The sequence below is a fragment of the Sinocyclocheilus rhinocerous genome, unplaced genomic scaffold (assembly GCF_001515625.1).
Source record: "Sinocyclocheilus rhinocerous isolate Xijiao unplaced genomic scaffold, SAMN03320098_v1.1 scaffold6, whole genome shotgun sequence".
Lineage (NCBI taxonomy): Eukaryota > Metazoa > Chordata > Actinopteri > Cypriniformes > Cyprinidae > Sinocyclocheilus > Sinocyclocheilus rhinocerous.
Window position 1 is genome coordinate 152,553 of NW_015661999.1, and position 15,290 is coordinate 167,842.

General features: G+C 35.6%; 1 protein-coding gene across 1 annotated transcript in view; it reads left to right on the forward strand.

Moving 5' to 3' along the window:
* The window catches only part of LOC107727176 (neurofascin-like), a 60,948-nt gene extending 48,003 nt beyond the window's left edge, over window positions 1–12,945 (forward strand). Inside the window, exons 26-30 of the mRNA XM_016536961.1 lie at window positions 2,131–2,280; window positions 3,625–3,753; window positions 3,959–4,028; window positions 7,747–7,764; window positions 11,129–12,945. Of these exons, the coding sequence (XP_016392447.1) occupies window positions 2,131–2,280; window positions 3,625–3,753; window positions 3,959–4,028; window positions 7,747–7,764; window positions 11,129–11,357 (596 nt within the window). The 3' untranslated portion in view covers window positions 11,358–12,945. The remainder of the gene's footprint in view (window positions 1–2,130; window positions 2,281–3,624; window positions 3,754–3,958; window positions 4,029–7,746; window positions 7,765–11,128) is intronic.
* Window positions 12,946–15,290: the final 2,345 nt, after the last annotated feature.

The window sequence follows — 15,290 nt, forward strand, 5'->3', positions numbered from 1 at the left end:
GCCTATAGCATTTTAATTATTTTTAATTACACAGATGAATTCCTACAACTGTGTTCTGTTGTGCCTGTGCATGTTAAACTGGTCACAGCATGGAAAACGTACATGCAATACATAACTAGTGTTTGACTAATGTATATTCCTCTACCAAAGTCTCTCTCTCTCACTCATTTTCTTGCTCTCTCTCACTTGCTCCTTCGTCCTTGAGCTATCTGTCCAGCTCATCAGATGCTCACTCCACCCTTACCTTAGCCATTGGCTTCCCAGCAGCACTCGTTGTCTGGCTGCCCACAGCTGCTTGGCTTAATGTTCATATTGGCCACCATTGCCCCATCCCATGATTGGATTATACCAGCAAGCCTGCCATATCTGATTGATACCCCTTGGGCTTTGTTTTTTGTTTTTTTCTTTTCTTTTCTTTGGTAGAAACATTTCAGAGAAAGATAATGATGAGGTGAATGTTTCCTACAAGGTTTCCTCAAGGGGAGAGTCAGAGTAACATATTTAATCTTGAAACATGTTGTACAGTACATCCTGATGCAATACCCCACCAAGCAGGTGAAAATGTAGCTGTAGGGATCTGGATTTCATCCAAGAGTTGCATCAAGACTGTGGACTCATTTGTTTTACACTAAGGAGTACTGCATTATTATTGGATTAAATTATATCAGGACCAATACAGGACCCACACACATTCTCTAAAAGTACTTCCCATGTAAACTCACTATATCATTATATAGCAGTCCCTCTTCCTTCTCCTTCTTCCTTCTCCCTCTTCCTCATCCTGTCACCATGTCCTGTCAAGATTGTGGCGGCTGCATGCATTCTGTGTGAGGCATGGTGTGTGACAATGTTTTACTAGATGTAGAAGATCCTCAGCCCATATGGGATGTTTTGTTTGATCTTAAAGCAGGACATTGTGACATTTGAAGAGTTATCCGCCCATTTTGTACATGTAATATGGGAATAAATAAAATGTTAAAAAAAATGTTAAAAATTTTTTGCACATGCACATTGATCCTGATGGAGAGGTAGAGAATTATATGGCTTTGGAAGGCAATCAGCACATTTATCAAGCTATTAAAGAACTAGATATATACATTTTCCTAAAGGAAATATCAGTGCTTGCAAGGCCACAAACAATAGTGTTAAAAAGGCATGCAAGATATAATGTTTCTATATCAGCTATCACCTAATAGTAACCTGATATTGGGTATTTAATTGTTCATACTTAATTCTCTATTTTTACAATACCTTTGTCATCATCTAACACTCACTTATATATAACTACATTTAGACCGCTTAACTTAGTCATTGCTATCAGGATGTGAAGAGACTTTCAACCAACATAACAAAAAAATTTTTGAACCAAATCAACTACCCTGCCTTTAAAGCTTTTGAGTTTTTTGAATGTACGAATAAATGGCAATTGTCTAAAAGGGATAAATAGCTCATAACATCAGCTTGTAGCTCTTGTAGCACTTTCAGGCACTATAATTGAATTTTGACATGCATATAGTATGATCCAATGGCTGCTTGCTTCAAGTGCTGTTGTATATGATCACATTTTGATATGCAGGTATCTGCATCAAACTCATGCCAACCCATGAGTTGCACAGTGCATGATGATTTCATTTAGGTTGCTTATGAACATCATGGAACCTCATTGCAACATCATGCCCACCTTTTGACAGTGCCATTGGGATTTGTCTCTCCACTTCTCGGCTTCCTCAGCGATGAGATGAGGTCTATGGGTAATTGAGACAAGGTGCACCTCCCTCCACTCTAGACCGGAGTTCATTATAGCAAATCCAGTGTGAGATATTAAGTGGCAACTTCACATCAAAGCTTTTCACTGAAGCAAATGATGCCCCTAATACACCAATGCCAGACTTTGATGTGTGCTGAGCGAAGATATTCCAGTATTTTCGCTCCCAGCATGCCTAAAATATTATTTTCATACAATCTCACTTAAGAATTATCGCACCGAGCAGAGAATAATCTCAAATATAGAGTGGATAGGGATGCAGCACATTTCCTCAATTAACAACCATGACCTGCTATCTTAGTTTTGGTCAGTTTAGCTTGATGGGCTCGGTTTGATGGGCACCTCTCTTGTGTCTCCTCCTGAAGGTAATGGGTCGATGAAAAGCATACAAGTAAACCACCAGCCTCCCATTAAACTGGCTGGGCTGGTGGCCGGGGCCAAGTATCGGTTGCGGGTGTATTCCCATGAGCATAACTCCATCAGCAGCGACTATGTCACGTTCGAGACAGGCAGAGGTAGGAGTGGCCAAGACACAAGGGAGAAAGAAAGGGTTCAACATGTGACCTCGACCTACAGCAAACTGTATTTTGTCATATTTACAAATGAGTAACTGTCACTGGTAACTGGTAAAGCATTGTGCTAGCAACGCCAAGGGCATGGGTTAATTTCCCAGAGAACAAAAATTATTTTGTGAATTTGTCATTGAAGATCATTTCTCAAAGCTTCAGATGCATTAGCAATCTTATTTTTCCAGTAGGATGCATACTGTATGTGCCTCAGGTGGTGCGAGCAAGATAAAATCTCACGGCATTTTGTGTAAGAGCACACTCAATAAGATATTGATCCTCATGATGAAAAGAGTCCTTGAGCCGTGTAAATGCCATTTTAGGTGGGATGTTTGTTCTGTTTTTCAGGTATAGAATATTGAGCTCATAATCTTCTCTCTCACTGATAGATCCCTCTGTGATTTTTCACATAAAAATACCATTATATTATATTATATTATATTTTTGTATTTATTTTATTGAAATTAAGTGTTTGACAAGCACATAAGATGCAATGTTCAAAAGTTTGGGTACAGTAAAAAAAGGTTTAAAGAAATTAATAGTTTTAATCAGCAAGGATGCAATAAATTGTTCAATCAGGATAGTAAAGACATTTAAATTTATATTTATATTTATAACTTATATTTATAATTTACAGAAGACTTCTATTTTAAATAAGTCTATTTATCACAGAATCACGAAAAATATGTATCACAGTTTCCACAAAAATATTAAGCAGCACATCTGTTTTCTGATTGATTATGTATATCCAAATGCATTTCAATAGGGAACTGGAAAAACAACTAGTCCACTCTCTAGGACCACTTTATAATATCAGGAGAGACTAAAATGTTTTGCAAGATGCATCTATTAAAAAGAGTGTTTTTTGAAAAGGGGAGTATTTGATGATGCGGTTAAACCGAGCTTTACTCAGGTTCCGTTTTCATCAGATAACTCTTCATGGAGAGAGTGTCCTGTGCTCTGATGTTATTATCAGGATGGGTAATTCAAATCCAGATCCGTTGTTCTCTCCGCTAATGTGTTTTTGATAAAGGATGGCTGTCAAATGACTCCTACCATGTTGCTGAAAGTCAGTGAGATTAATTAGGGTCTCCATTTAGTGTTAGTGTGTTCAGCTGTTCTCCAGACTCGATAAATCATGCAGAAAGAGACCAAGCTTCTTAATGTGTAAAATGATCTGTGGGAGTTGATTTCTGCCATTCTAGCTAATGTGTATACCGTTACGAAACTTAAACATTCTGTACCTCTCTTTTTCTCCTCCCCTCCTCTCTGTGTGTGTTTGGTTGTTAACAGCCTACAAGGAGCAGGAAGACATCGCTACTCAGGGCTGGTTCATTGGGCTGATGTGTGCCGTCGCTCTATTGGTTCTCATCCTGCTCATTGTTTGTTTCATCAAGAGGAGTCGTGGAGGAAAATACCCAGGTAAATGCAGTAAATACACGAGGCACAGGTGATCACTTTCCATAAATCGTAATATATTAACCCAGGGTTGTTTATTTATGATATGTAAATGATCTTTCTTTTGATGCATTTCAGTTGCAGTTTTGAATTTGCATGACCCTTATCAACTGTTTTATGTATGGCTGTTTTTTTTTGTGTGTTTGTTTGTTTGTTTGTTTTTTATCAGTGAGAGAAAAGAAAGACCTCCCCTTAGATGCTGTTGACCATAAAGACCAAGATGGTTCATTTGACTATCAGTAAGTTTGCACTTTTGATCACTTTTACCATAAACGTAAGCTTTTTCCATAAACAGCGGGTTCATATTCGGGAAAGGGCTTTCAATAATCTTACTTTAGAATTGTTAATATGCACTCTCTGCTATTTACGATATTGAACCTGTTGACGAATAACTTTGTTTTACCTGTTACAGGTCCTGAACTTAGCTCTCACCCTGCAGAGGGGAAAATGCTTTTCTCATTTTAATCAAAAATAACAACTAACCAAGTAAACTAAACGAATATTAAATAACAAATTACATAAATACCCTCAAAAAACATTTGTTGATGAGGCTTTTGTATTAAACACAAAATAAGCTTGCTGGTGGTTAATAGATCTGTTTGCTGACCAGCAGTTGGAAAACAATGCACCAGATTCTCAGGAAACTGTGTTTGCCGTGGAGTTAAAAACTCTCCAGTGCACATCTTATCACCATCCTCGCCAACATCAGTTACTGTAAATGAGTCCTCCCTGTACAGTTCTATCTCTGCTCTCTAAACCAGACAGATCTCATAACTTCACACCCTGAAGTCTTATAATGGCAGAAAGAAATCAGTGTGCACTGTGTTCACACTGCCCCAACAAACACCAATGTCCAGCGCTTTGACAATCTTACTTTAGAATTATTTATATACTATCATAGTGTTTATTAATATTTTGAATAAAAATACGAACTTTTATTTTTAGATTTTCAGTTTTCATTTTAATTGGTCAGTTATGCTATATGCTTTTATTACTTTTATTTCAGTTTTATTAAGTTTAATACATCAGCTTAAGCTTATTTACAGCAAAGTGCAACATTTTTTAATTTTCAAAGTTTTTCATCTAATATTTATATATATTTTTTTAGATTTATTTCAATTAAAGAAAACTATTTTGAATCATTTTAGCTTAAGTGAACAATAACAGCACTGGTGCTTGATGGCTTTTGTTCGGATCAGTGTGTTACCCTGTTGGCATTTGTTAAGGCAGTGTGAACTTTAACAAACAAACTTTTTTCTACCTGTCATCCTTAGTTTGTTTTCAAGGTTTTGTTGTATAAGCCCATATCTTTCAAGATGGTGTGGATATTACAACCTGGGTGCAAAGAGTAAAGGGAAGTGTCAGTGAGGGCTTTAGGCAGACATTATATGTCTAAACCAATATCTCAAGCTTGATAAGCTAATAATTGTCATGTTACTTTTACTTGTTGCGAATGTACTATAGCAACACTTCAAAAAAAAAAAATCAGTTGGATGACAACATAAATAGTCTAATATTGTAGTTAGCAATTTTTTGTTAGTAAATTTTAACATGTTAACTTTCAAAAAGGTAGCTTGATTAGCGTAGCAAGCTAAGCATGTGCTGTGTCTGAAATCGCTCACTCGTTCACTCATTCGCTAATTCCTATATAACGTATGGCAGTTGAGTGCACTTAGCAAGATTAAGTGAGAGAATCTGGGGTAGGTTTTAGGAAATAGTGCTTTAGCCAGTGTACATGGGATATACGCTCAAAGAGTGCATTACTATATAGGGTATAGAGAGCGGTTTCAGATACAGCAATAGCTTCTCCAATACTGCATCTAAGCTACATTTGACATATCTGTAGAAATGTAACATGGATTTATAATTTGATTTAATGTAATCCTCTTAACCACTAATTAAAAAACATGCTCTAACCATTTAGACTACAGCATTTTTAATAAAACCGCTCGTGTGTCACAGCAGTTTAATTATTAACAGTTGCATGATATTAAATGGTTTGCCTTTTGTCAAAGCTGATTCACTTTGAAGAGATCAAGGCCACAGCTCTTCAGTAACTGATTAGCTTATTCATGCTATAAGTGTAAGTTTTGCTTGGCCCTCCCTTTCCACTTATGCAATGGCTCTAGCATTAACTTCTCTCCATCTAACATGTGAATGATGTGGTCAACTCCATCTTCATGAACCCTTTTCTTCCCCCTCCTCTATCAAATTGGCGACTGGGTTGTTAAGGAACGAGAACAGGTATTTGGTTTCAGCACATCATCTCAGCCTGAGCATGTCATTGGTTAGCCTACAAGTGGATGACAAAATGGGGACTAAAGCTGCTATCTAATCAGTGTTTGAGCTCTTCAAAGGTGTTAAACTCCTGGGTCCTTTTATTTTGAATGCATTCCAGCAATTGTATGAAAGTAAACATACCATGTCCTTACCAAACACAACGCGATAAAGCAGCTAGGGCTAAAAGCCAGCTACTAGCAGCTAGGTGTGGATAGTGAGTGGAAGTTTTTTTTTTAGGGTTTTTTAAATAGGGTGACCATACGTCCTCTTTTTCCCAGACATGTCCTGGCCGGAATTTCTAAATTGCCTAAAAATGTTCGGGGTTTTGGCTTTTTTTCCTGTTGACGTGCTCTCTACAGTTCACATACATTAAATGTATGCATATTTGCATTGCTTTGATCATTTTATGTAGATCCCACCATCTCATACGCCACAAATGGTTGATTATGTACAATGCTGGCACATTATTTGTCAGGCTACTTTTCATCATTGCCATTACCTTCATCGAGTATGATAACAATAGGAAAACACTGCCAAAGCCCAGCTATTTTACATAATTTAGGAAAAAGAGGACATATTGTCACCCTAAACATAATATGTTTGGATTGGCTGGGATTGTTTGGTATCTGAAGCTTTTTTTGCTTTTTAGGAACAGCAAACTGCTTTTCACTAGAAACTTGCCAGTTTAGGACACGGTGCTGTAAACATCAGTGCGCACCACTTAAAACACTTATGGTTCATAAAAAGAAATAAAATGTCAAGTACTAAAGCATTTTATTCCCTCTTAAAATAAATTTGTCTCTTTCTTTTAAAAAACAATTAATCACGGTTCACTAGTTTTCATTGTAAGGTTAATAATATTTTAAAAGCTGGTACTGTAATGTCAAGGTTAATTTGTCAGAAAGGAACCAAGGTTCTTCCTCCCATGTTTAACACCCTTGAAATTTTGTTTAATGGAAAGCGCAGTACACAACATTCAATGACAGCATGAAATGTGAAAATGACTTTGCTTTGTTCAGAGGAAACTCAATTGAACGTAAATTTGCATGCAAGGAGTTTTCTAGCAAAATGTATGGTTTTTCAGTTCATTGAGTCTACGATACCCTTTGGCTTTCAGAATTTCTAATGCATTTCCTACAGTCTGAGAAGAGAGTCTGCTGGAGATCAGAGCCCTTGGGTTTTGTCACTAATCTGTATTCAATAGGATGCCACATCTAGAAAATAAACAAAAAGCTAACAACAGATTATTTGCCTTAGGGCTGTTTATAATTATGATGTTCACTGAATCATTTTCGTTTTCCTTTGCATGCAAGGAGTTTTCTAGCTAAATGTATGGTTTTTCAGTTCATTGAGTCTACGATACCCTTTGGCTTTCAGAATTTCTAATGCATTTCCTACAGTCTGAGAGGAGAGTCTGCTGGAGATCAGAGCCCTTGGGTTTTGTCACTAATCTGTATTCAATAGGATGCCACATCTAGAAAATAAACAAAAAGCTAACAACAGATTATTTGCCTTAGGGCTGTTTATAATTATGATGTTCACTGAATCATTTTCGTTTTCCTCTTATTTTTTTTAAGTGATGACACAAATGTTTTGTTTTATTCATTTTTTCTCACTTTTTCTCCCTCAATCATTTTTTATTCTTGGGTGTTTTCCATTCCTGTTGGTCCAATGAAGGTCTCTTGAAAGGGAAAGGTATGAAAAGAGCAGCACTAATTTCATCTGCCTTTGGACTACTTAATCATGAACTAATGCATTTTTTGCCTTGCATTTTTGATTTTAATCGATTCATACATGTCCTTCTCCTTTACTATTGATGAATGATTGAAAGCATACAAAACAAAACATTTATTACTAACTTATATTCTTCCGTGAAACATTCATTCTAACATGAATTCATGAATCAAAATTTGATTTTGTTACAATTTACCATGTATAATAGTGAGTTAATGAACTTTATTTATAGGGTTGTCAAAATAGAATTTTTTTTGATGAAATATTTTTTTATAGTTTATTTGCTGAAAATGTACTCACCCCCAGGCCATCCGAGATGTAGATGTTTTTTCTTCATCGGAGGAGATTTGGAGAAATGTAGCATTACATCACTTGCTTGCTAATGGACCCTCTGCGGTGAATGGGTGCCATCAGAATGAGAGTTCAAACAACTGATAATAACATCACAATAATCCACACTGAAAATATCCATCAATTAACGTTTTTCTAGTAAAGTGAAAAGTTGCATGTTTGTAAGAAACAAATCCATCATTAAGGTGACTAAACCTTCGCTTTGGGCCAAAATACATAATCCATAACCAAAGTTCATAATCCATAACAACACTCCCTCAAGTGAAAAAGTCCATCGCCTGCTGTCCTTTCATATCCTAATCCACCAACATATTTGTTTAGAACAGTTTTGGACTGGGGGTTTCCTTATAAATGGGGCTTAATTTGTGCATATTTTTCTCCTGATTCAGACAAGATAAAACGTCTTGATGGATTTGTTTCTTACAAACACGCATCTTTTCACTTCACAAGGCAATAATTGATGGACTTAAATTGTGTGGATTACTTGTGGATTATTGTGATGTTATTATCAGTTGTTTGGACTCTCATTCTGACGGCACCCATTCACTGCAGAGGATCCATTGGTGAGCAAGTGATGTAATGCTACATTTCACCAAATCTGTTCTGAAGAAACAAACTCTTCTACATCTTGGCCTGTGGGTGAGTACATTTTCTGCAAATTTGTATTTTTTGGTGAGCTACTCCTTTAATGTGTTAAGTTTTAAAATGGAGCAAGACAGAAAGAGTATTTACTGCCAAAATATACAGTGCTACTGTATATTTACATACAGTTCTCAATAAATTTGACTAAAACTAATATGTAATTTCATTTTACATTTTTATTTGACTGACAGCCCTATTTATTTATGTATTTATTTATTTATTCATTCATCCATTTTTTTTTTCAAAATATGTTTTTTTAAAAATAGGCGTATACAACAAGCCCTGATTCATGCCAAATTTTGTATCATGCCATTACAGTTTTCACATATTCTGTCAAAAATGATGTACAATGAGAAATACATGTTGCTCATTGAAAATGTCCACTCACATCATTCAAGCAGGTGATACTGTGAGTGTGAGGACTGATCGATTAAATCAAAAACTCATTCTCATTATTCCCTGAACTCTTGCTGGTGCAGAGTGTGTGTTTGGTGGGGGAAAAGCATTTCCTGAATGTGCCTTATTGAATCTAAAGATTAATAACTAAGCATGATTTTCCAGTTGTCATGGTGCATGCACAGAACCGTGTCACCTGGCAATATCATTCCATTTATATTTAATGTACACATTTAACACAGAATTGATTCTTGTTTATAGAGAGGATACATGCAGTTGGTAAAAGCATTTTTATGACCCATAGAAATGGATAATATGATGGAGCCTGGTTGTAAACCTTGTTTTGTGAGAGGACAAAGTAGTTTACATACATTTCGATTTAACAGCCCATCCGTAATACAATTTACAACAAGGTCCATGGATATTACATGAAATTAAAGATGGACCTCTGTGTTAAGTCAACGGTTTTTAGGATCTGATAGATGTTGTTTTCTTGGTGCTTCTCAGTTGATGTAGGTCCCAGTTCCTCATGCATGACACGCTTACCGCTCAGCAGAGGTCCGTTTTAATACGAGTCGCATGTGTTTGGGCATGGACAGGACAGGACGGGATGAAAGATCCACCTGTGATAATATAGTGCAATGAATAATTTATAGCCATGACATCATTTATAGAATACAAAGAGTGGAGAGAAAAGAGTTTGTCTTTGTCTTTAGTAATACATTTGTGGTTCTTTCACCTTGGGAGTTTTTTTTTTTCTCCTTAAAGTTTCTCAAAAGTGAGATTTTAAATGTTTTTCTCAGCATGGTCAAGTTGGAATAGTTTTTACATGGAATAAAAAGCTAAACTGTCAATTATTTTGAAAATTTCATTACATTTAGATGCCACATATTGTATCTGGGAAATAGGATTTTGACATTTTAGTATTCTTTGCCCCGGTTTATCTTTATTCAGATGGCATCGAATACCTTGAGGGAATTTCAAAACTCCTGACTTTATTGGTTCACAGCCCCCCTTATCCTAGCTTATTTTCCAAGGGTTAAGATTTACACTACCCGGAGAAATTTATTTGTTAACTTTACCATTAATCTCTGTAAGGGGTTTTATTGTGATCAGTTCCGCAAGCATTTTTTAAGCGAATCATCTAAGCAGTAAATGTCATGTGACTGATAACTTTGGAGTCATAAAAAAGTGTCACCTTGACCAGGCTGAATAGATGAACGTTATATAAATAAGGTAAATGTATGTCTATGATAATAAAATATATTGACAGAGAGAGATGGAGAGAGACACTACTGTTCAAAAGTTTGGGGTCAGGATTTTTTTTTTAATTAATATGTATTATTAATACTTATAAGTCTTTGGTATTTATAATATTACAAAAGATTCCTGTCAAAAAAAGCGGAACTTTTAAACTTTCTATGTGTCAAAGTATCCTTAAAACATTTTCCACAAAAAAAAAAAAAACTTGATAATAATAAATTATGATTTTCTCAGAGGCATATCAGCATATTAGAATGAATTTCTGAAGGATCATGTGACACTGAAGACTGGGGTAATGGCTGCTGAAAACTCTAAAAGCTTTGATATCACAGGAATGAATTACATTTTAAATATATTGAAATAAAAAATAGTATTATAATATTGATTTTACTGTAGATTTAATCAAATAAATGCAGCCTTGGTGAGCATGAGACTTCTTTCAAAAACAAAAAAATTATGTCATATATAATAATATAAGAAAAACATTTAAAATATATAATAAAATCATTTTTAAATTGCTTATGTTTATGTAATCATAATACATGCCTACTTTTGAATGGTTGTCTATAGAGAATCTATTGTAGTTACAACATCCACCAAAGGGTGCTACTGTAACAGGTCAATGCTAACCGGCCGAACCATGTTCTAACTCTTTTTCTCTTTCTCCCAACAGCAGTGACGAAGACAACAAGCCATTGCAGGGTAGCCAGACGTCCCTGGACGGGAACGTAAAAGAGAGCGACGACAGTCTTGTGGACTATGGTGAAGGAGGAGACGGCCAGTTCAACGAGGACGGCTCTTTCATTGGCCAGTACACAGTTAAGAAGGACAAAGAGGAGACGGAAGGAAACGAGAGCTCAGAAGCCACGTCACCTGTTAATGTCATCTACTCTCTGGCATAGTACCCTGACCTGAGCACAGCACCCCCCAGCGGACCGGAGGGTGCCACTACACGCATAAAAATACATATATATACAGAGAGAATTACAAGTATTCACATACAACGCACTGGAGTGCATGATCCTTCTGAACAAGGGATGGGGAAAGGCAGGTGAGCCAAAAACGGTGTTCAGAAACCTTTGTTTAAGGTGTCCCCATGCCCCACACGGACTTTAGTGTGCCTTTAGGGCGACGGGGCGGACTTTCAAGCTTTTCATGTTGCTTATGCTCTTCTTTTTTTATTTTGTAAATCTTTAATCTGCCCCTTCCTCCTCCTCTTAACTGTAGCTAGCATCAAAGAAACAGAGATACAAGCACCAGACCTGTGACATATCAACTGTGGGTCGACTCATCTGCAGAATGTCGGCAAATACGTTTATCATATTGATATTTCCGCAGTGAATGATCCTTTTTTTCCCCACCTCAGATAAGATGCGTCCAAAAACATGAATTCTGTATACAGTGCTGGCACGGTTTGATGTGCTTTATAAAACTATGCACTATGTATTATCATTATCATGCTTTTGGGTTAAAATTGGACGTTAGAATCTCATGTTTACTTTTTTATGTTGACTTTCGCAAAGAAAAAAAAAAACATTCAGTCCTGGCTGTATTCCTGTATACAGGGACTGATATCATGCTTTCATTTGCCATTTCTCTGTTAATATATTTTCACTGGCTGCAACTATTCAATGCCACCTATATTTATCGGCCGAGGTTAGATGGCATCAAATGTAAATGAAGATAAAAAGACAATATTTTGAAGCATGGTAGTATTTTAGCGCAAAGGACAATGGAGAGGTTGTAATACGAAGAGTTAAATACACAATGATATATTCTTTTTTTTATTTTTTTATAAGACTTGCTTTATATAGTCCTCAAAAGAGAATGATGATGATGATGAAATGATCGCATTTGTTTTTCATTCTTTCGTTTTTTTAAATCAGCTTAGTGGAAATTTCAACATCAGAATAAGTTTCTTCAAGGAGTCTAAAAAAGTTTGGGGTGCATCAATACATAACTGGGTTGTCATATGAGGATTTCTAGATATGAATAACTCAATATAGACATACAGAGTCGGTAATGAGAAGTGTACATATTGTTTGGGGTTGATCCAGTGTTGATTCTCTTTGTCCGGAGTTTGGCTGAGACACTGCCCTGAAGACATGCCACTGTAACTGTAGTGTCACTCTACCTGTACTCTCATAATGCTACCATTACTTTATCTTCTGCACTACTATGTACTTACAGTAGGGTTCAAAAGTATGAGGCCACACTGAAAACCTGGGAGTTTTTTTAATTGCACCTGGAAATTAACATTTTAAGATTTTGAAAAATTTAAAACTAAAAATTGATACATTTAATGTCAACATGAAATCAAAATTCACAATTCTTCATTTTATGGAATGTTGTAGAGTTTAATATAAATTATTTGTTTGTGCACATCTTTATTTAAAAAAAAAAAATTCATGTGCCATTCAGTTCTCAATGGACAAAATCTCCTTTCTTTTGTTCGAGAAGCTGTTTCACTCGGATTACCTCACAATAGGGGAAAGAAACACAATGGCAACTTCTGTTTAATGCAAATTTAAGATTTAATTAAATAAGCGATTGATTCAATTGAAACAATGAGTCTCTTGTGACTTGTAATACTTCTGCATTCAAAGAGCATCTTGTGTATTTGGATGCTCTCAAATCCTGCTGGAGGACATGATCGTTTGGTTTTACACAAACTTGAGCTCACGCAGCTTGATTTCTGCTGTCATTAAAGCAAAAGGTAAAAAAACATATTAAGACATTCTGAAACTTAAAATGTTTTGCTGACGACAATTTGTAATGAAAAATGTTTATTAAATTACAAAACAATGTCAGTGCATTTTCACTAGTGATCTTAAACTTTTGGACCCTTCTACATATTTATCTTGATTTGTATTTATAAAAATAATAGGGACTAATATATTAATAATTTATTGATGACTGCACAACAGCTTCTCGGAGTCTGAGCTGTGACGTTAGCACATTGTGAAAGCTTCTCTGTGAAATGTAGATGAAAACATAATTCAGAGATCAAGGACCATGTTTGTGGCGATGTAAAATATGAAATGTGATGTCACCATTAAAAGGAGTATGTCTTATTTGTTAATTGTGCTGCTCTTTTTAGTATTATTGTCATATCACTGCTATTGTGTTAATATATTAGAATTAATTTAATGTAATTTCTACATAACATAAAATGGAAATATTGTGCATTTATTTTTTTCTCAAATAAGGCCTCGATCATGATGTAAATATCCTCTTTTTTTCTTTATAAGCAGGTTTATTGTGTTACAGTAAGTAAATAATTCATAATAAAAATGCTTTTTGGTGCATCCCAAAATGGAAGACTCCAAGCACAGGTTTGGATTCGGGTTCAGCCGGTGATCTTGGGTATTTGAATGAGACTTGTTTTTGTGTCTTGTCATTTTAATTGTGACATAGTTCGTCACTCGCGTCTCGATTTCACCCGGCTGACACCATTACCGGTGATGTAAATAGCAAATGCTGTAGAGCTGTACCATTGTAGCATTCTGCACCGAGGATGATACCTTTTTTGTAAACATTTGAACTGTGTTATGCCAGAGAAAATGGTTTGGCATTTCCTGTTCATGTATTACTTCACCACAGGCTCCCATAATGCCTTTCACCTGTGACAGCCCAGCTGATCTATCATGCTCTTTGAAAGGGCTGAATATCAGGTCGTAAGTTCCTGATAGGGATGCGATGTCGTATACGATGCCTTTGCAGTAAAGAAATACATGTTAATGAAATTCAATGGATCCATCAGATCTGCTTTCTCTCCAATACCTCAAAGCAATACTTTCCTCGTTTGCCTTTTTTCTGCACAGTAAGCCTAGTCTACCAGTTTTTGTAGCAACTTACAAGCACAGACAACGCATTAGATCACACGTTGCATTGCTGTAGCTTTATGAGTCACAGTTTAACATCATGGCAATTCAGAGTCGGCTTGAACTTATTTTGTCCAACCTTGCTGCCACTTTTATTGTCTTCACAGATTGTTCCCCTGTCCATGAGTTGTACTGGGCTCGTGATGTTCATAAAATATATACAACTATATATTTGTTGGTAAATTGCTAATTCTGTCTTTCTGCCGATGTCGGATCATCTGTGTTCTTATGAACTGGTAACATGCATAATCTAGTTACCATAAAACACAATAATTGCCACAGCTGTTCTCATGACACGTTTGATTTTTCCCAAAACCATACATGTTGGTTATTATTATTATTATCATCCTTATTGTATTTTTAGCCACTTGTGCATCGGAGCAGGTTTTTTAATTGCTTATCATGCAGGTTCACAGTGTTTTTCTGCAAATCATAGAAATGGTCAATCATTATTGTTCAACATGTATGCGTGTATGACAAGATGCTGCAACTTAATCTGCTCAAGACGCCTTTCTTTATAGTAAAGCTGTGTCATTTTCTCAACCTTCTGATCTGTCCTTTCTGATTACAAAATAGTTCCACTTTTTAAACACCTGCTGTTTTAGTTTGTGAACTTTACACACTCCCATTGATTCATCTTTATATAGGAAGACATTTGAGTATTTTGATGATTTTATAAAAGGAAAGTGAACGTGTTAACTATTCAGAATTGGACTGAGAATACTTTTGCAGTTCAGTTCTTGAATTTGAATTGACGTAGCAAACAGGCAGATTCAAACTTGAACTGAAAATGACATAAAATTAAATTTAAAAAAACTAGTCGTTTTTAAGTTTGTTGAAATTAAAATATATAATGTATACACACACAGAGACATTATTTTTATATATATTAAATGGTTTATGTATAATTTATAAAAATTATTTTAGATATAAAATGTATGTATTTTATAT